Here is a 23648-nt window from a genome sequence, read left to right on the forward strand (position 1 = left end):
TATCCTGATCTCTCAAAAAAGGGAAATGAAAGAAAAAACAGGAACCGTGTATTTTCCGGTGGACAGTAAATGTCATACCTAGTTTCATATCAATTTCTGAGGACTTAGAGGAAGGCCATTGTAACGACAAATCACTTGCAGAAGACGAGCCGCTTTACTCTGTTTCCGTAAGTTGTTTTTGTATGTTAAATGTATGTTTAAAATGATATGCATGACCAATAACATTTTAGGTCTGGATTTCAGCAGTACATCAGGAACATCCATGCCAGAGATGTCCTCTCCTTACAATACTTTACATGATAGCGATGTTCCCAACGTAAGGGTAAGAATTGCTTGTCAGACTTTTCAGTAGATTCCCATCTATGTTGATACAACTGAAGTCTGTTCGAACTTCTGTTCACAGTTATATTGATCACATGGCTGTGTTCATGTTCCAGGGATCCAAACGGCTTGTTATTGCTGTGGCAGTGGGATGTTTGACTGCATTCGGGGCACTGCTCTCCTTTTCTATGTATGAGAAGAGCACAGAAGAGCATTTCCAAAACAAGATCTTCCAAGAAACAAACACTGATCAAAATAACATTTCTGAAGAGCAAAGCCGGTGAGCGTCATATACATAGTATACGTTTTTGCTTTAATAATTAAATACATCGAATTGACAATATAAAACAGTCAAATTAATTTTTGGGAAGTGGATGTGTTGTCTCCAGTTTGTAATCCTCCCCAAAGACTAGAAATTTAACAGGTCCTGTTGTGAATTCCTCAGTATAATCCTCGTAGAGAGCATTCCCCTGTATATGAAATATGACGACAATGCAACTTTTGGGACCCCAGTGGACAAAGCCTGGAGAGATCTCCTGTCCATGGCAACCTACCAAGTCGATGTGGCTTCCTTCTACTGGACTCTTACCGGTGATGACATCAATATCAACTCTTCCACTGACTTGCCTGTGAGTTTTAAAAAAGACATTTGAAATACGTTTGACAACCGCTGTCAACTAGTCATCCCTGTGAATTTGCCTGCACTTCATCTACTGTTATCAACAGGGAAAGAACATACTGGAGCAGTTTGGAGCTTTACCTTCCAGAAATGTGTCAGTGAGAGTTGTGACAAGTATTCCCTCTGTGCTGACAAACTCCACAGATCTTCATTTTCTGAGACAGAAAGGTCTGAAATATTAGGAAGGTGTTCTTAATGTTTCGTACACAGTATATTATCCTACTGTATGTTTTATCCTCTAATCTCCTCTCCTTGGTTATCTATACCGTAGGAGTCCAAGTAAGAAAAGTTCCCTTTGGGCGTTTGACTGGGGGTGTACTCCACAGCAAGTTCTGGATTGTTGATAGGAAACACATTTTCCTGGGAAGTGCCAACATGGATTTTAGGTCTCTTACACAGGTAAAGGTCTAGTGATGATATAATAGAACTACCTTAAATAATCTCACTCGTTTTGCACCTCCATGACGGGTCACAATGCACTATCACCTTAGGTAAAGGAACTGGGAGTGGTGATCTATAACTGCTCCAGTCTGGCTGAGGACCTCCATAAGATCTTTGAGTCATACTGGGTGATGGGTCATCGCAACAGCTCCATCCCAAACCCATGGCCCTCCAAGTATGACACTGCCATCAACAAAGAGCACCCCATGCTGCTGAAGACTGATAATGTTTCAAGCGAAATCTACATCACAGTGAGTCCTTTCTGTTTCACTTCCCAATCATTGCTTTCAGAGTGCCCCGAACCATAAAACTATTAGCATCTGAATAAAACCTGAGAGAATTAAAGAGTGTGTCTATTGTCATAACACATTGACTGGATATTTCTTTCTCATCTAATGACCATCTCATCACAGTTCTACTCATTACAGCCCTCTCTTCCTTGCAATGTGATGTCTATAATCTGTCTCTCCCAGGCCTCTCCTCCCACTTTCTGCCCCACCACTCGGACGCAGGACCTTGATTCTATCCTCTCAGTGATCTCAGGGGCACAGCACTACATTGATGTGGCAGTCATGGAGTATTTCCCCACCACACGCTTCATACACCCTCAAAGGTGAACATACAGTCCTACCAGACTCATAGCCTTTTTCAATCCACCATTGAGTTTTACTTACTTTGACTTCTTGTAATATTGAAAGACTAATTGAGTATACACTACCGGTCAAATGTTTTAGAACACCTACTCATTCAAGGGTTTTTCTATATTTTTTATATTTTCTAAGACATCAAAACTATGAAATAACATATATTTGAGTTTTTTCAAATAGCCACCCTTTGCATTGATGATAGCTTTGCACACTCTTTGCATTATCTCTACACAACCAATCGGTTGTGTTGTGACAAGGTAGTGGGGTATACAGAAGATAGCCCTATTTGGTAAAAGACCAAGTCCATATTATGGCAAGAACAGCTCAAATAAGCAAAGAGAAACGACAGTCCTTCATTAGTCAGTCAATACGGATCATTTTAAGAACTTTGAAAGTTTCTTCAAGTGCAGTTGCAAAAACCATCAAGCGCTATGATGAAACTGGCTCTCATGAGGACCGCCACAAGAAAGGAAGACCCAGAGTTACAGGATAAGGTCATTAGAGTTACCAGCCTCAGAAATTGCAGCCGAAATAAATGCTTCACAGGGTTCAAGTAACAGACACATCTCAACATCAACTGTTCAGAGGATACTGTGTGAATCAGGCCTTCATAGTCAAATTGCTGCAAAGAAACCACTACTAATGGACACCAATAATAAGAAGAGACTTGCTTGGACCAAGAAACACAAGCAATGGACATTAGACCAGTGGAAATTTGTCTGGAGTCCAAATTGGAGATTTTTGGTTCCAACCGCCATGTCTTTGTGAGATGTGGTGTGGGTGAACGGATGCTCTCTGCATGTGTGGTTCCCACTGTAAAGCATCGAGGAGGAGGTGTTATGGTAAGAGGGTGCTTTGTTGGTGACACTGTCTGTGATTTATTTAGAATTCAAGGCACACTTAACCAGCATGGCTACCACAGCATTCTGCAGCGATACGCCATCCCATCTGGTTTGGGCTTAGTGGGACTATCATTTGTTTTTCAACAGGACAATGACACAACACACCTCCAGGCTGTGTAAGGGCTATTTGACCAAGAAAGAAAGTGATGTAGTGCTGGATCAGATGACCTGGCCTCCACAATCTCCTGACCTCAACCAAATTGAGATGGTTTGGGATGAGTCGGACCGCAGAGTGAAGTTAAAGCAGCCAACAATATGTGGGAACTCCTTCAATACTGTTGGAAAAGCATTCCAGGTGAAGCTGGTTGAGAGAATGCCAGAGTGTGCAAAGCTGTCAAGGCAAAGGGTGGCTATTTGAAGAATCTCAAATGCAAAATATTTTTTGATTTGTTTAAACCTTTTTTGCTTTCTACATGATTCCATATGTGCTATTTCATAGTTTTGATGTCTTCACTATTATTCTACAAAGTAGAAAATAGTAAAAATAAAGAAGAACCCTTGAATGTTCTAAAACATTTGACCGGTAGTGTACCTCTTTAAATCATCCTTTAGGTACTGGCCAGCCATTGATGATGCATTAAAGAGGGCTGCTTTTGAGCGGAATGTTAAGGTTCGTCTGCTGGTGAGCTGTGGGCGGGATTCTGATCCAGCCATGCTTCCTTTTCTTCAGTCTCTAGCCTCCCTGAATTACCCTGCCCAGCGTATCAGCATTCAAGTGGTAGGAAGACACACATAGCCCACTGGTATTATTATTCAACCAATGTGATGGTCTTCTTTTCTGTACTGTAATGCCAGATTGGCCTCTTTTTCAGAAACTGTCCATTGTGCCAGTAGGGAACCAGTCAGAGATACCCCACTCTAGAGTAAACCATAATAAATACATGGTGACTGATAAAATGGCATATATTGGTAAGGGATAGACAGCTGTATCAACAGAAAATAGTTGAATATTATAATACTTTGATGTGAACAGACACAGTTGTCTACATGAAAGCATTACAGGTAATGAATAACTTGAATTCCAAATCCTTCTGCCCCTCAGGGACATCTAACTGGTCAGCTGACTACTTCAACACCACAGCTGGAGTGGGGCTGGTGGTTTCCCAGCACGCACCACACTGGGCCTGGAGGACCCAGGCTCTGCAGGGGCAGCTCAGGGCAGTATTTGACAGGGACTGGCAGTCTCAGTTTACTGTATGTCTCGCTGACTTGGGTCATCACCCTGACTGTGCCCTCTCAAAAGGATAGGCGCTCTACTTACCATCCGTACACTCAGTTATAACAATGTTTACTTTAGAAAAGTCCCCAAAGTATTCAGTTATGGCAGTTATGGCTTAGGGAGATAACAGTAAGCCTGTTGGACTGCTTTTTTGTTGTTGTCTTTGATTGTTTCTATGAGGAACGTTGCAACTGAACACTCATCATTTGCTTCATTATTTGTTTGTACTAGTTACCTTTTTTCCCAAGTGAAAATGTAATGTTGAATGTTTAATATTTCACTGTCTATTCGGGTATGTTGGGGGAAAACATACCTTAATACCTTTTGCAAGCAAATAAATACTATTTCATGATATATACTTGATTGCTCATTATTTTTGCAACAAAATGCTTTATTATACAAGATAATTCATTTCAAATAAAAGCAGCAAAAGACAGGTCTCGGTGTCGTCAAGTGTTTGTTTGATTTTCTCTACATTAGATGGTAGTAATGTAAATATTCAGTGTGGATACTGTAACATTAGGACATCGTCGTAAGACATTGGATTAAGGACAAAACCGACGAGGAAGTTTCATTGATCAGAAATGGCTGCGAGTAGTGTGGACGAAATGGAGGAAATGCGAACAAAAAAAGCTGGAATGCGAACAATATGGGTGTCAGTTCTGATGGTGTGGAGAGGGAGGATGAGGGTCAAGGACCGGAATGGTCAGTAGTGGAAAGACAGGAAGAAGAGAGGTCATGAAACAGAAAGAATTGGGGCGTCTTGTAAAGAAAGCATTAAGAGGGCCAAGGTAGGAAGCAAGAGTAATGATGTGTGGAGGGGAAAGTGGTGATAGTGTTTAATTAGACCGCAGGGCATCACTTATCTGACTAACTAATGCTGTAGAGAAAAGTGAAATTAGCTTGATTTATTTGAAATGTTAGATTGTTAATATTATGTAGTAGCTAGGCTCAAGATTCTTCAAATGGAAACGCTTAATGGGAAGAAGATTAAAAGCCATGTCCCGGGTGCTTATGCTAGATTGAGGGGAGTCATCACTGGGGTCCCGATATCTATGTTCACAGATGATGTTAAAGATAATGTGAAGGGAGGCAGAGTGATGGAGGCCAAAAGGTTGATCAGTAGGAAAGAGGGTCAAAGTGAAAGGTTATCAGTGATGCTGAGATTTGAGAAAGTCTTGCTGGGAAAAGTACAGATAGGACTCCTCAGTTTCAATGTTAGAGGATATGTCACATATGCACTGCAGTGTTTTAAATGGCAAAGAATGTGACATGTAGCTGCTCAGTGTAAAGGAAAGAAAAGATGTGCCAAGTGTGGAGGGGCACATGATTACGGTGAATGTGGAAGCAATGTGAAGGTTAAGTGCAGTAATTGTGGGGGAGAATACAGTGCAGCATTTGGTGGATGCCGGGTACAGAGAGAGGCTCAAAGATATAAGATCAGTTATGATGTATCATTTGCAGAGGCTGTAAAACAGGTTGGTAGAACTATGGTGCGGCCTGATGGATCTGACATGGATGTACCTGTAGTAACTGGACCTACTTTCAGACTGATGGATCTGACATGGATGTACCTGTAGTAAGTGGACCTACTTTCAGACTGATGGATCTGACATGGATGCACCTGTAGTAAGTGGACCTACTTTCAGACTGATGGATCTGACATGGATGTACCTGTAGTAAGTGGACCTACTTTCAGACTGATGGATCTGGCATGGATGCACCTGTAGTAAGTGGACCTACTTTCAGACTGATGGATCTGACATGGATGTACCTGTAGTAAGTGGACCTACTTTCAGACTGATGGATCTGACATGGATGTACCTGTAGTAAGTGGACCTACTTTCAGACTGATGGATCTGACATGGATGTACCTGTAGTAAGTGGACCTACTTTCAGACTGATGGATCTGACATGGATGTACCTGTAGTAAGTGGACCTACTTTCAGACTGATGGATCTGACATGGATGTACCTGTAGTAAGTGGACCTACTTTCGGACTGGTACTTCTGATGGTCCTGGAAATATTGTGCTCATGAATGTCTGGTGTCAAAGGACACTTGATAATGAATAAAGTTGACTTTTTAGATTTTATTGGTAAGGTAATCAATACGACTCAGGTTGAGGAAAGCAGAAATGCCAGGTTGAAGGTTATTGTGGAGATGGCAAAAGAGATATTGGCGGTAACAGATGTTACTGTTGAAATGGAAGGCAGGGAGAAGTGCAAACTTTGCAGTGTTGCACTTCAATGCTGGCTGCAGCCAGGCCAGGAAGATTGAATTTTATTTTCATGGTAGTTCAGAAGATCATGATTGATCTTAGATCATGATCTAAGATAGATCATGGGTAGATCATGATTGATCTTACATTCCAGCCAAGTAGATGGTGGCATGCACTTTAAAAGTTAATTTACAGACTGCCATGATATCATAGAAGAAGAAGAATTAGAAGAAGAATATTCTGTGTTTACTTTGAGTGATGTTAGGATGTATAAGTTATCCTGTACAAGCTTTTATGCCAAATACATTGTTTTTACAGGTGTCAAGCTTATGGGCATGTGACAGCAGTGTGTAGGAGGGAGGTTCCTATGTGTGAGAAGTGTGCAGAAGGGCATGAGACAAAGAAATGTGTAGCATTGAGGAAAGTAGAGGTTAATTGTAGAGGTGCCCATGGGGCTAGGGTTCAGAAATGTCCGGTGGGAGAGTCAGGTTGAGTTTTTCAAGGTTAGTGTATGCAAAAGTTGTCATATGCTTAGACAGTGAAGAACGTAGAAGAAGATGTGTCAAGGGGAGGGATCCTTAGATGAGTGGTGTCCGTAGTAGATCTGTACTAGTACAGAGGGATAGCCCAACAAGGTATGCAGTATTTAGAGTATGTGTTTATTTATTTTTTCAAGCTAAGTATAAGGGAGTTATACTCCAGTCTGGTAGGTGGTGGTAATGCAACATTTATTGGATGCCAACCGCCGTTAAACCTCATCGAAGAAGAAGTGCTGTACTTTGCAAGTTGAAAGGTCACGGGGCGGCGTTTCATGTTGTACTAGCTACGTGTGCTTCTGACGGGCTAGCCAGCAAGCTGAATAATTGCAGTGAACATCATGGTACTACTTGAAAACGACTCGGTAAGTTAGAAAACCCCATCGACTAATGTAGTATATCTTAGAAATTGACATTATTAGAGGACTGGTTTAATTTGCTAGGTATTGTGCATTGGCATCAATCACTGCTGCCTTTTCGCTAACCATACCCAGTAACGTTAGCTAGATAGCTAGGCACATTCGGCTAGCATTTGTGAACTAACGTTATTCGTTTGAATTGCTTCGGTGATCCGCGTGATAGCATATTTATAGATGGGTATCCTTTTTCTATCACGTCTTGTTAGTTACTTCTAAATAAATAACGTTAGCTATACGACCTAGATTTTTTAAAATCTATGAACTACACAAACTGAGACATGTTGGCTAGCTAGCTCGCTCATTTGCCAGATGGCTACCACATTTTATCATTTTATCTACAAACCTCAGTCGGATTATTTTCCTTCTAGTTTTTGACGGAGCTGACACGGCTGTTCCAGAAATGCAGGACATCAGGCAGTGTTGCCATCACGTTAAAGAAATGTAAGTTCTCACATTTGTCAACTTATTTGATGGCTACTGGGTGTTCTCTCCTTAACTAAATTATTCTAGGATATGTTAATAATCGGTTTGTCCTGTTTTTAGATTTCTGATTACCTGTAATGCAGGGTTCTCCAACCCTGTTCCTGGAGAGTTAACCTCCTGTATGTGTTCACTCCAACCCCAGTTGTAACTAACCTGATTCCGGTTATCAACCAGCTAATTTTTAGAATCAGATGTGCTAGATTAGGGTTGGAGAAAAAAAATCTGCACGATTGTAGCTCTCCAGGAACAGTGTTGGAGAGCCTGGCTGTAATGTGTTGTCACTAACCTTACAGATGATGGAAGAACCAAACCAGTCCCCAGGAAAGGTCACCCAGTGAATTATGAACCAGCAGACAACAAGTGTCTACTCAGAGCGTCAGATGGCAAGAAGAAAATCAGCACAGTGGTCAGTCTACAGCATCATGTGGCAATGAAGTTGTTAATGATGTTTTCTGCATTACAATACAACTATTTCCTAGTCATGCAATTAGTCCATCTCTACTTAGAGCAATGGACATCCTTTGATTACTAACATTTTAGCCATTTAACAGATGCTCTTATCCTGAGCGACTTAGTTAGTGTGTTCATCTTCAGATAGCTAGGTGGGACATCCACATCACAGGTGTAGACAAAGTACATTTTTCCTCAGAGTAGCTATCTATGTTGAAATAAATCCATAAAGGAATTAACTAAAACATTATGTTGATATGCTATACTCTGCAGACAGTAGTGCTAATCAGGGTTTTCCTTGTATTTCCAGGTTAGTAGCAAAGAAGTAATCAAGTTCCAGATGGTAGGTACTCGGACATTGAGGTTTGGTTTTTCTAACAAATGGGTCACTGGAACACTGAATGCACATTATATTGTTTGTTTAGATGTATAATGTTTAAAGGGTATTATGCAAATCACTTAAATACTCTCTTGACTTGAGAAATGTCTCAAAGTCTGCTCTCCTTCTCAACTTGCCAGGCATACTCTAACCTCCTGAGAGCTCACATGGATGGGCTCAAGAAGAAAGACAAGAAAAGCAAAAGCAAGAAAACCAAAGCCACCCAATGAGCAACAGACTCTTTCATAGCGTACTGGGGGAATCCACACTGGCCTGTACCACCTCCAAGGTGCTCCAACTATCATCTCTACCTCCATCCTACCTTCTCCGATATGTTCCCTGAGGCCCACCATCCTCCACTTGGGGACAGCATTGACATCATGCCATTGTTGTCACAGCAATGTCTCATCCCTGGCCAGTGAATGGCATCGGTCTATATAGGGAGGAAGGGAGAGCTGAGGATGTTTAACACTCAGAGGAAACTACAAGTGGGCTGCCTTTTGATTGCCCCCCCCCCATCTGGTGTGGATCAAAGTTACACGGAGCTGCATTCATTTATGGAGTCACTGAAAGGATGGAGCACGTGATGAATTGCCTTTCAAATCGTTTTAATTTGAACTACTAGGCCCTGTCTATTTATGTTTGAATTATCCATCAGTTTGGTTTGCTTGTCAATTTGATTACATTCACTAAAGTTCTGATTTACTTTCCAATTGGACCTTGTCTTAACCATTTGTGGATAGATTATTACTGTGCACTATGAGTGAAGACGCCATATACAATTGTTATGGTTGGGGCCGAATGCTTTTTCTTGCTATTCAAATTAATATTATTTTAATGATGGAAAGTGAGATCCTGAGTTTGTTTTTTGTTGGTATTTCTTAAGACAAAATAATTAAGTGGTTGAGTTCCTTATTGGTCCAATTAATTTTTTCAACAGTCATGTATCTGTCCAGTAAATTAATTTGTAAGGCAAGCTGTAGAGGAAGGGTCCCAAAGTTAGCTGACACGAGGCCGCTTTGGTACTTAGAAATGTGCTGTTTCCTGTGTTTAATCATCTAATTTGTGGGATGGATGTGTCATGATGTAATATTGATTAAGGGGAAAGTATTTTGAAACTTAATGATTTAGTATATTTACTGGCAGCTGAAAGGCATATTTGATTTATGGATACAGAGAGAAACTTGTTTTTAACCACATCAAAAACTAACCATGGAAATGCTCTGTAAGGATTATAATTACTTTCCAGTGAATGTGACAGACAAACGCAGAGCTGCCGCTTTTGACATTCATCTGCCATTTATGTTACTGTATCAGAATGTCATTGATGAGGAATACAGCTGATGTTACTGTAAATTGATCTGTTTTTTTTCTTCTTCAAAATAAATGACAATATGGCAGTGGTTTGTTTGATCTAAAGACTGAAATAGATTTGAAATAAAGTAAGGAATGGACAGTTTGACTTTACATTGTAGGCTGATAACATGAGCAAAGTAGAAAATGGTCACTAAGTAATAAATACACTATATACACAGTTCAGCAACATGTCTGTGTGCATGTTCAACCATCTCTTGAGTTGGGGCCAGCCAGGTCTCTTATAAGGCAGTGTTCCTCTCATTGGGGGAGGCTCCCACCTGGTAATGTCTGTTCCTCTCCTGGTAGCCTTGGTTCATAAGCCTGGTTAGGTACAGGAAAAGGGTCTGGTTCAGAAACACAAAACAGGGACTTATGAGGACACTTGTAATAATGTTGAATTATAATCTAGTTTTGTGTGTCTAATGTCAACTCGGTAAAAGAAATGTCAATTTTTCAGGACCCTGTCTTTCAAAGATCATTTGTAAAAATCCAATTAAATTCACACATCATTGTAAAATTAAGTTACAGCAGGACCGCACAATCCCTCTATCAGTGCTCAGACTGTCTGCAATAGGCTGTGAGAAGCTGGACTGAGCGCTTGTAGGCCTGTTGTAGGCAGGTTCTCACCAGACATCACCGGCAACAACGTTGCCTATGGGCACAAATCCACCTTCGCTGGACCAGACAGGACTAGCAAAAAGTGCTCTTCACTGACAAGTAGCGGTTTTGTCTCACCAGGGGTGATGGTCGGATTCGGGTTAATCATCGAAGGAATGAGCGCTAACCCGAGGCGTGTACTCTGGAACGGGATCGATTTGGAGGTGGAGGGTTCGTCGTGGTCTGGGGCGGTGTGTCACAGCATCATCGGACTGAGCTTGTTATCATTGCAGGCAATCTCAACGCTGTGTGTTACAGGGAAGACATCCTCCTTCATGCAGGCTCATCCTGACATGACCCTCCAGCATGACAATGCCACCAGCCATACTGCTCGTTCTGTGCGGGATTTCCTGCAAGACAGGAATGTCAGTGTTCTGCCATGGCCAGCGAAGAGCCCGGATCTCAATCCCATTGAGCACGTCTGGGACCTGTTGGATTGGAGGGTGAGAGCTAGGGCCATTTCCCCCAGAAATGTCTGGGAACTTGCAGGTTTCTTGGTGGAAGAGTGGGGTAACATCTCACAGCAAGAACTGGCAAATCTGGTGCAGTCCATGAGGAGGAGATGCACTGCAGTACTTAATGCAGCTGGTGGCCACACCAGATACAGACTTACTTTTGATTTTGACCCCTCCTTTGTTCAGGGACACCTTATTCAATTTCGGTTAGTCACATGTCTGTGGAACTTGTTCAGTTTATGTGTCAGTTGTTGAATCTTATGTTCATACAAATATTTACACGTTACGTTTGCTGAAAACAAATGCAGTTGACAGTGAGAGTACGTTTCTTTTTTTGATGAGTTTAGTACCAGGTTAGGGTTAGCACTACTGGTCTAAGTAGGCTACATCACTATGGTTAGGGTAGGCGGTACAGCTGTAAATACAATGTATTAATAGTCTAGTGTTTGGTTGGCACTACAGCTGTAAGTACAATGTATTAACAGTCTAGGTTTAGGGGAGTGCAGGAATGCATTATACTAGGAAATAAGTAGAGCCTGGAATGTTCCTGGTCAGGAAATACTGCTCACTCCACATAAACTAGTAGGACCAGTAGTTTATCCTAGGCACAGGAGCTGATCCAAGGAATAAGGTTGGAGTTGTAAGGGTAGTTCTCCATGAATCCACTAGAGGCCAATACGGACAGTTTCATTGGAACGTTAATGGTAAACTATAGAGCTTCCACTCATTTCATCTAATTTACACTAAACAAAAATATAAAAGCAACATGTAAAGTGTTTGTCCCATGTTTCATGAGCTGAAATGTAAAAAATATTCTATACGCACAAAAAGCTTTTTTCTCTCAAATTTTGTGCGCAAATTTGTTTACATCCCTGTTAGTGAGCGTTTCTCCTTTGCCAAGATAATCCATCCACCTGACAGGTGTGGCATATCAAAAAGCTGATTAAACAGGATGATCATTACACAGGTGCACCTTGTGCTGGTGACAATGAAAGGCCTCTTTAAAATGTGCAGTTTTGTAACACAACACAATGACAAAGTTGTCTCAAGTTTTGAGGGAGCGTGCAATTGGTGAGGAATATTTATGTCTGTAATAAAGCCATTTTGTTTGGGGAAAACTCATTCTAATTGGCTGGACATGGCTGCCCAGTGGGTGGGCCTAACTGCCAAGTGGGTAGGCCTATGCCCTCCAAGGCCAACCCATGGCTACACTCCTGTAGAGTCATGTGAAATCCATAGATTAGGGCCTAATTTATTTATTTAAATTGACAAATTTCCTTAAAATCTTTGAAATTGTGGCATTTTGCGTTTAGATTTTTCTTCAGTATATTTAACTTGGATAGTGCACTCAGTAAAACTTGCCCTGATTTACCAGAGTCCGGTGGTGCATAAAACCAATTTAAAAAACACAGTGACTGTCTAAAACACACTATTTACATAATACACACTAACACACAGTTAAATCTATGTGAGCGCAGTTTTACATTTTACTGAAACTGTTATTTCAATTGATGAATGTAGTAATACTTTGCAAAGTATGTCAAGTAGGGTTACCACACATGATGCTAACATGTAAAATATAATGTAGTAGCCATCATGTGACAGAGCCATGCTATTCTCAATATGGTCATTTCTGGTTCATTTTAATTTTCATGTCAGTCACCTCTCTCCCACTGGTGACCATTTCCATCTTGACATGTGTCATTGGATGTGGAAAACTCTGGCACTGCAGAAAGCCAAGGGACCTCTTGGACAAGAATTGGTTTCAGACGTGATTCTCATGATTGACACCCACACATTAAATCAAAGTGGTCGCTGAAAAAGATTGAATTGTGTACCTTCCATGCCTCCTCAAGCTCAGGGGTCCATCTCTCTTTGAGAATGAGCTGGACAGCACAGATGAATTCTGCTCCTACATACTGGAAATAAATCACATCAAAACAGGAAATGATCTATATGAATATCTATAGAAATGCAAACTGTAACTTTGCTTAACATGCATTGTCAGTGTGTGTGTCTTACGCTGTAGTATTTGGGTGGGGCGTTGTAGCGGTAGTGGCTCCTCCCCAGCTCCACAGCCAGAACCTCCAGTCTCTCCAGCTGTTCCAGTCTGGCCACACTCTTCTCAATAAAGGACATCACTCTGAGAGAACAGGAAGACAGGCTTGGTTATGAAAGACAGCCTGACTGACAAGCATACAGGCATACCTTGGACCATCACTGATCATACAGCAGTCCAATTTATTTTGTCATCTTTTATCCTCTCAACAATTGTTCTACAACATTGAACGCCGAACATGGTTTAATTGTTGCCTACAGGCCTGTATTTTACATTAAAGAACATTTCACTGTAAGGTCTACACCTGTTGTATTCGGCGCATGTGACATATACAATTTGATTTGATTTGATTTAGGGAGTTTTATGCAGAACGATAAATACGTACAAAAGGTTAAATGGGTGCGCTCCCTCTTAGCCTGTCCGCCGGTGAGGACATTTGTACTAATGTCCGTGTGAGTGGTTTGAGGGCCACTTGGCCTTCTCCTGTAATGCCACTGCAGCCTCCATACCTTAGATTTAAAAAAAATCTCAATCACGTAGAAGCATTTTTTGGAACAATGTTGTTGAGTTCAGAAGACACAGAGTTCACAAGACACATAACTCTGTGGCCTTTTGCAAAACAGTAAATTTGTTTTTAAAATGTAGTTGTTTTCTCAGAACATAAATACATTCCTCAAAACTATATCCAATACAATATATATTAGCATTTTTGCGCTTCATATTCAAATCATCTATAAGTAACATCATTGAGTTACACAATGCATTTTTAGATACTTTAGGATGACTTGGACATTAAGTGTGAAAATGCTAATATAGGTACCATTGACTTGCATTGGATTTGTGGCACAAATGCTAAAAAGTTTGTATTTGAAACAGTGGCAAGATAAACAAAACCAAAGCATGGTTTGCTGTCATACCTTGTACATAAACTGCTTACAGGGTAAGGAAACCAATATGTAATTTTGCAATTTGGGTGAACTATCCTTTTAACATCAAAGGGGGTTCTTAAAAACAAATCCCCTAACAGCAGGAACAGCACCATCTAATGGTCAAATATCAGGATGTAGGATGGGACACACAAATTCAATAACTTATTTCTCTGAACAGTGGAAAAAAACCATCAACAACTTCGTTAAGAATAGATTGCATAGGATGAAGAAACAATACTTTGAGCTGCAGCTACATACTACTTGTCAGACATAGAGACCTGATACTGTATACTCAATGTTGGGGTGGGATTGGCCAATTTGGGTGCAATGAATTAGCATAATTTCTCAGAGATCAATCATGTTGCAGGAATGCTAATCTTATCTGTTTCTAACTACAGAAAGTATTTCAGAACGATCTGAGATGGTGGGTGTTACGGCTTGCTGAAATGACATGTAACGACCCTAGATCTTTCCTTATGGTATGACACTGATGGGGTGATATAGAATTCTATACAGTAGTGTTTATTGATTGCCAGAAACAGAGAACACAGTTGCACACATTTGCCTTCTGATGAAAACAATGTGTTATATTTTGTGAACAGAATTTTGTATTCACTGATGACAGTTGTATTTAAAGTTTTGCAAAGGTGGTCTGATGCAAGTCACATACTAAGGTAAGAAAAAGATCAGATGTTCTGTAAATGTATTTGAGCATTTGATCATTTCTGTTCTGCTGTTGGTACGTTTCAACACAGATCCCAAAATTGCTTGTACGCTGTTGAGAAAAACTGTAAGTGGAGACCTCAGGCTTAAATAGGTTTATTGGCCTTTCTTGGTGAGAAAAACAAAGAGGCTCAGCATACCCAGTGACACAACAGAATGGAGTAAACACACCATTGGAGAACTGCATATGGAGGATAAGAGTGTTCTTCACTGGCAGCAGTGTGTGATAATAGCCAGCCAGAGATGGGATATGACAGCTCTTCAGTCTCAGCTAGAAAAAAGCTCCCATTGACATTAATACTATTATTATTATGTGATGTTCATTGTAGTTTGTTCTCATGTTACTGTCGTTTTTACATCTCATATAGGGACACAAACAGTGTTGACCGATCTTTGCAATAGGAAACTTAAATTGTACAGTATGTCATAAATTCCTTTGTTTCAATAAAATCAGTGATGCTACATTGGTAGATTTTGACATTTGATAATGTAATAATACCACAACGGCTGTAGTGTATGGAACTTGAGAGTTGTGCAGTGTAGAGACTTCAACATAGTGCTGAATGGAGAGCTGGATGAAAGAGGAACCTCACATCGATATCAATGCAAAATTGACAGATAAATAATCAGTGTAGTGTGGCGACTGACCGTAGGCCGTGTGACCTCAGCTCCCGGCTGGTCCGTAACCTGTCAAGGTCCTCCACGTCTCGGAAGAATACATCTTTGCATTCTGGATGGGTCTCAAACAACCTGTTACCAAGACAACAGACATTCGTGAGCCTCCAAGAGCCAGCTTCATAAAGCCTGCCTTAAACCAAACTGACATATTCATTCCCTCACAAAAAAACATCCCTCCATCCTCCAAGTTCTCCCACTGACTACATAACAGAGTTCAAGCAAGGCTGTAAATAAGGTGTTGAAAGTAATTATTGATGTTTATTCATAATGCAAGTGTAGAATCATCATGTTGATATTGTGATTTGGTTAAGCCTTGCCTGTCTCTATCCTTGTAAATATCTGTCTTCAAGGTGGCATTACAAGTCATCCCATCTGAGCCACGCAGTGATTTTAAGAACTTCTCCATTAGATCTGATTGTACCACTGAGCCCCTTGTAGTTCTCAGTCCTGGCTGCGCTCTCATCATCAGTTCTTCCCTGCTGGACTCCAGGCCTACTACGGGCTGCAATCACACACAGCATCAAACCACTCAGTGTCAGGGGTGACCAGTATAGCCTTCTCTCCTTCTCCCCTTACAGAGCTGTAATGAGTTCCCCTGCCTTCTAAGACCCAGTCATATCAGAGTCAAATGGTACATACAGTGCCTTGCGAAAGTATTCGGCCCCCTTGAACTTTGCAACCTTTTGCCACATTTCAGGCTTCAAACATAAAGATATAAAACTGTATTTTTTTGTGAAGAATCAACAACAAGTGGGACACAATCATGAAGTGGAACGACATTTATTGGATATTTCAAACTTTTTTAACAAATCAAAAACTGAAAAATTGGGCGTGCAAAATTATTCAGCCCCCTTAAGTTAATACTTTGTAGCGCCACCTTTTGCTGCGATTACAGCTGTAAGTCGCTTGGGGTATGTCTCTATCAGTTTTGCACATCGAGAGACTGACATTTTTTCCCATTCCTCCTTGCAAAACAGCTCGAGCTCAGTGAGGTTGGATGGAGAGCATTTGTGAACAGCAGTTTTCAGTTCTTTCCACAGATTCTCGATTGGATTCAGGTCTGGACTTTGACTTGGCCATTCTAACACCTGGATATGTTTATTTTTGAACCATTCCATTGTAGATTTTGCTTTATGTTTTGGATCATTGTCTTGTTGGAAGACAAATCTCCGTCCCAGTCTCAGGTCTTTTGCAGACTCCATCAGGTTTTCTTCCAGAATGGTCCTGTATTTGGCTCCATCCATCTTCCCATCAATTTTAACCATCTTCCCTGTCCCTGCTGAAGAAAAGCAGGCCCAAACCATGATGCTGCCACCACCATGTTTGACAGTGCGGATGGTGTGTTCAGGGTGATGAGCTGTGTTGCTTTTACGCCAAACATAATGTTTTGCATTGTTGCCAAAAAGTTCAATTTTGGTTTCATCTGACCAGAGCACCTTCTTCCACATGTTTGGTGTGTCTCCCAGGTGGCTTGTGGCAAACTTTAAACAACACTTTTTATGGATATCTTTAAGAAATGGCTTTCTTCTTGCCACTCTTCCATAAAGGCCAGATTTGTGCAATATACGACTGATTGTTGTCCTATGGACAGAGTCTCCCACCTCAGCTGTAGATCTCTGCAGTTCATCCAGAGTGATCATGGGCCTCTTGGCTGCATTCCTTGCTATCTAACCTCCAAACAAGCTTCAATGCCATACAACACTCCTTCCGTGGCCTCCAACTGCTCTTAAACGCTAGTAAAACCAAATGCATGCTTTTCAACCGGTCGCTGCCTGCACCTGCATGCCCGACTAGCATCACCACCCTGGATGGTTCCGACCTAGAATATGTGGACGTCTATAAGTACCTAGGTGTCTGGCTAGACTGCAAACTCTCCTTCCAGACTCATATCAAACATCTCCAATCGAAAATCAAATCAAGAGTCGGCTTTCTATTCCGCAACAAAGCCTCCTTCACTCAAGCCGCCAAGCTTACCCTAGTAAAACTGACTATCCTACCGATCCTCGACTTCGGCGATGTCATCTACAAAATGGCTTCCAACACTCTACTCAGCAAACTGGATGCAGTCTATCACAGTGCCATCCGTTTTGTCACTAAAGCACCTTATACTACCCACCACTGCGACTTGTATGCTCTAGTCGGCTGGCCCTCGCTACATATTCGTCGCCAGACCCACTGGCTCCAGGTCATCTACAAGTCTATGCTAGGTAAAGCTCCGCCTTATCTCAGCTCACTGGTCACGATGGCAACACCCATCCGTAGCACCCGCTCCAGCAGGTGTATCTCACTGATCATCCCTAAAGCCAACACCTCATTTGGCCGCCTTTCGTTCCAGTACTCTGCTGCCTGTGACTGGAACGAATTGCAAAAATCGCTGAAGTTGGAGACTTTTATCTCCCTCACCAACTTCAAACATCAGCTATCTGAGCAGCTAACCGATCGCTGCAGCTGTACATAGTCTATTGGTAAATAGCCCACCCTTTTCACCTACCTCATCCCCATACTGTTTTTATTTATTTACTTTTCTGCTCTTCTGCACACCAATATCTCTACCTGTACATGACCATCTGATCTTTTATCACTCCAGTGTTAATCTGCAAAATTGTAATTATTTGCCTACCTCCTCATGCCTTTTGCACACATTGTATATAGACCCCCCCTTCGTTTTCTACTGTGTTATTGACTTGTTAATTGTTTACTCCATGTGTAACTCTTTGTTGTATGCTCACACTGCTATGCTTTATCTTGGCCAGGTCGCAGTTGCAAATGAGAACTTGTTCTCAACTAGCCTACCTGGTTAAATAAAGGTGAAATAAAAATAAATAAAATAAAAATCTCTGATCAGTCTTCTCCTTGTATGAGCTGAAAGTTTAGAGGGACGGCCAGGTCTTGGTAGATTTGCAGTGGTCTGATACTCCTTCTATTTCAATATTATCGCTTGCACAGTGCTCCTTGGGATGTTTAAAGCTTGGGAAATCTTTTTGTATCCAAATCCGGCTTTAAACTTCTTCACAACAGTATCTCGGACCTGTCTGGTGTGTTCCTTGTTCTTCATGATGCTCTCTGTGCTTTTAACGGACCTCTGAGACTATCACAGTGCAGGTGCATTTATACGGAGACTTGATTACACACAGGTGGATTGTATTTATCATCATTAGTCATTTAGGTCAACATTGGATCATTCAGAGATCCTCACTGAACTTCTAGAGAGAGTTTGCTGCACTGAAAGTAAAGGGGCTGAATAATTTTGCACGCCCAATTTTTCAGTTTTTGATTTGTTAAAAAAGTTTGAAATATCCAAAAAATGTCGTTCCACTTCATGATTGTGTCCCACTTGTTGTTGATTCTTCACAAAAAAATACAGTTTTATATCTTTATGTTTGAAGCCTGAAAAGTTCAAGGGGGCCGAATACTTTCGCAAGGCACTGTAAGTTCCAAAAGCCCACAATAAGCTCAGATATAGTGCAGGCACAGAATCTGTCTGATTAGGATGAATAATATCTGACAATACTTTTTTAATTCTGTGCCAAGCATTTTGCTAGGATTTTTGCATCACAAAACTGAAGTGTAAGAGGTCTCCAATTTTTTTCATGGACTGGATCTTTATATATACCACTTGGGTCCTGTTTCAGTAATAATGATATCAGACCTTCTTGTTGAGTGTCTGATAATCTACCATTTATATAGGAGTGGTTAAAACATGCTAATAATGGTCCTCTGAGTATATCAAAAAAGGTTTTGTATACTTCCACTGGTATGCCATCCAACCCTGGAGATTTCCCATCCTTAATACTTCCACTGGTATGCCATCCAGCCCTGGAGTTTTCCCATCCTTAAAGACCCCAATTGCCTCAAGCAGTTCCTCCTCTGTAATTTGGCCTTCACATGAGTCTTTCTGTACAGATATTTTTTTAACATTATTATTAGGAAACAAATCCATACAATTAGTTTCAGTTAGTGGAGATGGAGGAGCCTGAAATGAAAACATATTCTTAAAGTACTTTACTTCCTCTTTCAAAATATCATTTGGTGAATCATGTGTGACTCCATCATTCATTTGGTGAATCATGCGTGACTCCATCATTCATTTGGTGAATCATGCGTGACTCCATCATTCATTTGGTGAATCATGCGTGACTCCATCATTCATTTGGTGAATCATGCGTGACTCCATCATTCATTTGGTGAATCATGCGTGACTCCATCATTCATTTGGTGAATCATGTGTGACTCCATCATTTGTAACAAGTTTTAATACTTTTTTTTGGTAGCATTTCTATATTGAAGATTGAAAAAGAATTTGGTGCATTTTTCCCCATATTCCATCCAGTTCGCTTTATTATTCTAATATATTACACTGGATCTTTCTTGAATAAGTTCCTCCATTTCTTTTTGTTTTTCCTCTAACTTATTCTGTGCCTCTATGGTACCGTTTTTATTGCTATCTAACTGTACTGTTAGTCCTTCAATTTCCTTAGTTAATATGGACTCTTTTGATTACATTATACCAATTATGCCAATTATGTGATGATCCGACCGCATTCTGTCCCCTATCAACACTTTTTAAACTTTTGGTGCCAGAGAGAATGGTATAAGAAAGTAGTCAAGGCGACTAGCTTGATTAAGCCTCCACCATGTATATGTCACTAGGTCAGGGTATTTAAGTCTCCATATATCCACTAATTCCAATATATCCCATGACATTCATGATTTCCATAAGTGCCTGAGGGTGATGGTGATAGTATGTAGTTTGATTTTCCGGTCCATAGAGGTATTTAAGACCGTATTAAAATCTCCCACCATAATAATAATAATAGTGTTGAATGTAGAGTTGATACATTCTTATATATATTTTCAAAGAAGCTTGGATCATCATTATTCGGACCGTATAGGTTCATAAGCCATATCTGTTTATTGTCCAATATCATATTTAAAATAATCCATCTACCTTGAGGATCTGTTTGGACAATTTGCACATTTGGATCAAAATTATTGTTAATTAAAACCATCACCCCTTTTGAATTTCTTTGCCCATGGGAGAAGTATATTTCGCCCCCCCCAGTTCTTTTTCCACAAAACTTCATCTAAAACTGTTGAATGGGTTTCCTGTAAACAATATATATTATATTCCTTCTCTTTTAGCCAGGTAAATACTGATGGTCTTTTCTTATTATCTGCTAGGCCATTACAATGTAACTGGCTATACTTATTTCACCATCTATCATAATGAGACACACCTTTCAATTATTTTGATCAAAATATATGTTTGTAAACGTACCATTAAAAAGTAACATGATGATTGAGTGTCTATATAGCTGTACCATGATCTTTGCATTTCTACAAAGTAAACCTCCAATTGGTCCCTCTTAAAATAGTAATGTAATCACTAAACCCAATGCCCTGCTGTGGGTTCCATAATGCATACATCACTAAATACAGTACATACCATTAAAGCTCTGTAGAATCTATAGGATCCATGCATGAATATCTTCCCTTTATATTGCTAATTATCTCCTCCCCTTCCCATGTTTGTGTTCTCCCCCACCCCCCTGGTCCATCATGTTATGATGTGGGGTGTAAGAGCTTTGCACATACACTTCAATTTCCACCTCTTACTGCCTCTGTGTAAGAGAGAAAATAACCTTCACACTCACAGTTGTATCACAGCCAATTTCCACTGTCATAAACACAAGGCCCATGAAAGACAGATGAATAGGAGAAGAGAAGAGGTGTGTGAGAGGTGATTTCAAAATGGGCCTCCGAATGGTTGCTATGTTTTCCTAGCATTAAGAATAAATTATTTTCTGAATTTTGGCTGATGATACAAGAGACATGCTTCAGGGGACTTAAAATGACACATTCATTATATGGAATTATGTCAAAATTACTATAACCTTAAAATAATATAATTAATGACAGAGAAGAAAAGTAATAATGCAAAAGAAAATAAACAAAAACAACTTCACACTGAATACATTATATTATAATTCTGTTACTAGGTGAGATGGATATCAAGATAAGTAGATTTCTAGATGAGCCCTATTGTTGTAGGACCTAGACTAACAGTGAAATAAATGCTGACTTACGGGCCCTTCCCAACCATGCAAAGAGAAAGAAAATAGAGAAATAATAGAAAACTAATAACACGTAATAATAAATACACAATGAGTAACGATAACTTGGATACTTACAAGGGGTACCAGTACTGAGTCCATTAGCAGGGTTATGAGGTAATTGAGGTAGATATGTACGTATAACTAGGAATAAAGTGACTAGGCAGTGAATAGGCAACAGGATAGATAATAAACAGTAGCAGCAACATATGGTATAGAGGCCCCGGTTGGCAGGGAGCTCAGCCCCAGTGATGTACTGGGCCGTATCCACTACCCTCTGTAGTGCCTTGAGGTCAGATTCCAAGGAATTGCCATTCCAAGTAACAATGCAGACAATCAAGATGCTCTCAATGGTGCATCTGTAGAACCTTTTGAGGATCTGAGGGCCCATGCTAAATCTTTTCAGCCTCCTGAGAAGGAAGAGGTGTTGTCGTGCCCACTTCACCACTGTGTTGGTGTGTGTGGACCATGATAGATCCTTAGTGATGTGGACACCGAGGAACGTGAAGCTCTCGACCCGCTCTACTACAGCCCCGTCGATGTGAATGAGGGAGTGCTGGGCCCTCCGTTTCCTGTAGTCCACAATCAGCTCCTTTGTCTTGCTGATGTTGAGAGGTTGTTGTCCTGGCACCACACTGCCAGGTCTCTGACCTCCTCACTGTGGGTGGTCTCATCATCATCTGTGACCAGGCCTACCACAGTCGTGTCGTCAGCAAACTTAATGATGGCTTTGGAGTCGTCCGCGGCCACGCAGTCGTAGGTGAACAGGGAGTACAGGAGTGGACTTGGCACGCACCCCTGATTGAGGGTCAGCGTGGCGGATGTGTTGTTGCCTACCCTCACCATCTGGGGGCGGCCCGTCAGGAAGTCCAGGATACAGTTGCAGAGGGAGGTGTTCAATCCCAGGGTCCTTAGCTTAGTGATAAGCTTGGAGGGCAGTCAGGGCACTAAGGTGTTGAGCACTGAGCTGTAGTCAATGAACAGTATTCTCACATACATTGCCTTCAGAAAGTATGCATACCCCTTGTTCCACATTTTATTGTGTTTCAGCCTGAATCCAAAATGGATTAAATATATTGTTTTCCTCTTACCCATTTGCACACAATAACCCATAATGAAGTGAAAACATGTTTTTAGAATTTTTTTCACATTTATTGAAAAATAAATACAGAAATCTCTCATTTATACAAGTATTCACACCCCTGAATCAATACTTTGTAGAAGCACCTTTGGCAACAATTACAGCTTTGAGTCTTTCTGGGTAAGTCTCTAAGGATTGTGCAACATTTGTACATGATTCTTATCAAAATTCTTCAAGCTGTCAAATTGGTTGTTGATCATTGCTAGACAACCCTTTTCAGGTCTTGCCATAGATTTTAAAATAGATTTAAGTCAAAACTGCCACTCAGGTAAATTCACTGTCTTCCTGGTAAGCAACTCCAGCGAACATTTAGCCTTGTGTTTTAGGTTATTGTCCCACTGAAAGGTGAATTGCTCTCCCAGTGTCTGGTGGAAAGCTGACTGAACCAGATTTTCCTATAGGACTTTGCCTGTGCTTAGCTCTATTCTGTTTATCCCCAAAAATTACAAGCATACACATAACATGATGCAGCCACCACCATGCTTAAAAATAGAAAGAGTGGTACTTCGTGATGTGTTGGATTTGCCCCAAACAAAACGCTTTGTATTAAGGACATGAAGTAAAAAAAATTGCAGTAGAATGAGGTAGTCATTCAAAAATCAAGTTAAACACTATTATTGCACACAGAGTGAGTCCATGAAACCTACGTGACTTGTTAGGCACATATTTACTGCTGAACTTATTTAAGTTTGCCTTAACATAACAAAGGAGTTGAATACTTATTGACTTCAGACATTTCAGCTTTTCATTTTTTATTAATTTGTAAACACAAAATTCCACTTCCATGTTACCTAGGTGTTGGTGCTCTACTGGAACACAAGGCTACACAAAACTAAATTGA

General features: G+C 40.7%; 3 protein-coding genes across 7 annotated transcripts; 2 read left to right on the forward strand and 1 right to left on the reverse strand.

Moving 5' to 3' along the window:
* Positions 1-65: 65 nt before the first annotated feature.
* On the forward strand, positions 66-4645 carry LOC109894543 (phospholipase D4). Of its 5 annotated transcripts, none has more exons than XM_020488110.2 (11): positions 66-167; positions 244-322; positions 438-601; positions 767-950; positions 1048-1168; positions 1272-1399; positions 1492-1692; positions 1915-2054; positions 3543-3708; positions 3803-3899; positions 4033-4563. In XM_020488110.2, exons 2-11 carry the CDS (start codon positions 263-265, stop codon positions 4236-4238), a joined length of 1467 nt encoding a protein of 488 aa, XP_020343699.1. In that variant the 5' UTR covers positions 66-167; positions 244-262; the 3' UTR covers positions 4239-4563. The 5 variants fall into 5 exon arrangements, with proteins under 5 accessions (XP_020343699.1, XP_020343700.1, XP_020343701.1 ...); XM_020488111.2 differs by having other exon boundaries at positions 247-322; XM_020488112.2 differs by lacking the exon at positions 3803-3899 and having other exon boundaries at positions 4033-4645.
* A 2552-nt stretch (positions 4646-7197) lies between these two features.
* LOC109894547 (signal recognition particle 14 kDa protein-like) lies at positions 7198-10155 on the forward strand. Its single transcript, XM_020488117.2, has 5 exons — positions 7198-7330; positions 7753-7825; positions 8161-8273; positions 8628-8660; positions 8837-10155. The coding sequence occupies exons 1-5, from the start codon at positions 7307-7309 to the stop codon at positions 8924-8926; spliced, it is 333 nt and encodes a 110-aa protein (XP_020343706.1). The 5' UTR covers positions 7198-7306; the 3' UTR covers positions 8927-10155.
* A 38-nt stretch (positions 10156-10193) lies between these two features.
* On the reverse strand, positions 10194-16238 carry LOC109894546 (neuroglobin-like). The gene is made up of 4 exons (XM_031829021.1): positions 15524-16238; positions 13187-13307; positions 13003-13083; positions 10194-10396 (listed from the first exon to the last, which is right to left on the reverse strand). Exons 2-4 carry the CDS (start codon positions 13301-13303, stop codon positions 10292-10294), a joined length of 303 nt encoding a protein of 100 aa, XP_031684881.1. The 5' UTR covers positions 13304-13307; positions 15524-16238; the 3' UTR covers positions 10194-10291.
* Positions 16239-23648: the final 7410 nt, after the last annotated feature.

This window comes from Oncorhynchus kisutch, linkage group LG7, assembly GCF_002021735.2.
Source record: "Oncorhynchus kisutch isolate 150728-3 linkage group LG7, Okis_V2, whole genome shotgun sequence".
NCBI classification, from domain to species: Eukaryota; Metazoa; Chordata; class Actinopteri; order Salmoniformes; family Salmonidae; genus Oncorhynchus; species Oncorhynchus kisutch.

Bases quoted from the DNA above. Each gene is read 5' to 3' on its own strand.
- LOC109894543 (XM_020488110.2), top strand. From the start codon at position 263: ATGCCAGAGATGTCCTCTCCTTACAATACTTTACATGATAGCGATGTT. The intron at 1,693-1,914 runs GTGAGTCCTTTC...TGTCTCTCCCAG, and splicing joins CAAGCGAAATCTACATCACA to GCCTCTCCTCCCACTTTCTG. The intron at 3,709-3,802 runs GTAGGAAGACAC...CCTCTTTTTCAG, and splicing joins AGCGTATCAGCATTCAAGTG to AAACTGTCCATTGTGCCAGT.
- LOC109894547 (XM_020488117.2), top strand. From the start codon at position 7,307: ATGGTACTACTTGAAAACGACTCG. The intron at 7,331-7,752 runs GTAAGTTAGAAA...TTTTCCTTCTAG, and splicing joins TACTACTTGAAAACGACTCG to TTTTTGACGGAGCTGACACG. The intron at 7,826-8,160 runs GTAAGTTCTCAC...CTAACCTTACAG, and splicing joins TGCCATCACGTTAAAGAAAT to ATGATGGAAGAACCAAACCA.
- LOC109894546 (XM_031829021.1), bottom strand. From the start codon at position 13,303: ATGTCCTTTATTGAGAAGAGTGTGGCCAGACTGGAACAGCTGGAGAGA. The intron at 13,084-13,186 runs GTAAGACACACA...ATTTATTTCCAG, and splicing joins CCCCACCCAAATACTACAGC to TATGTAGGAGCAGAATTCAT. The intron at 10,397-13,002 runs GTACACAATTCA...TTTCTGAACCAG, and splicing joins AGCTTGAGGAGGCATGGAAG to ACCCTTTTCCTGTACCTAAC.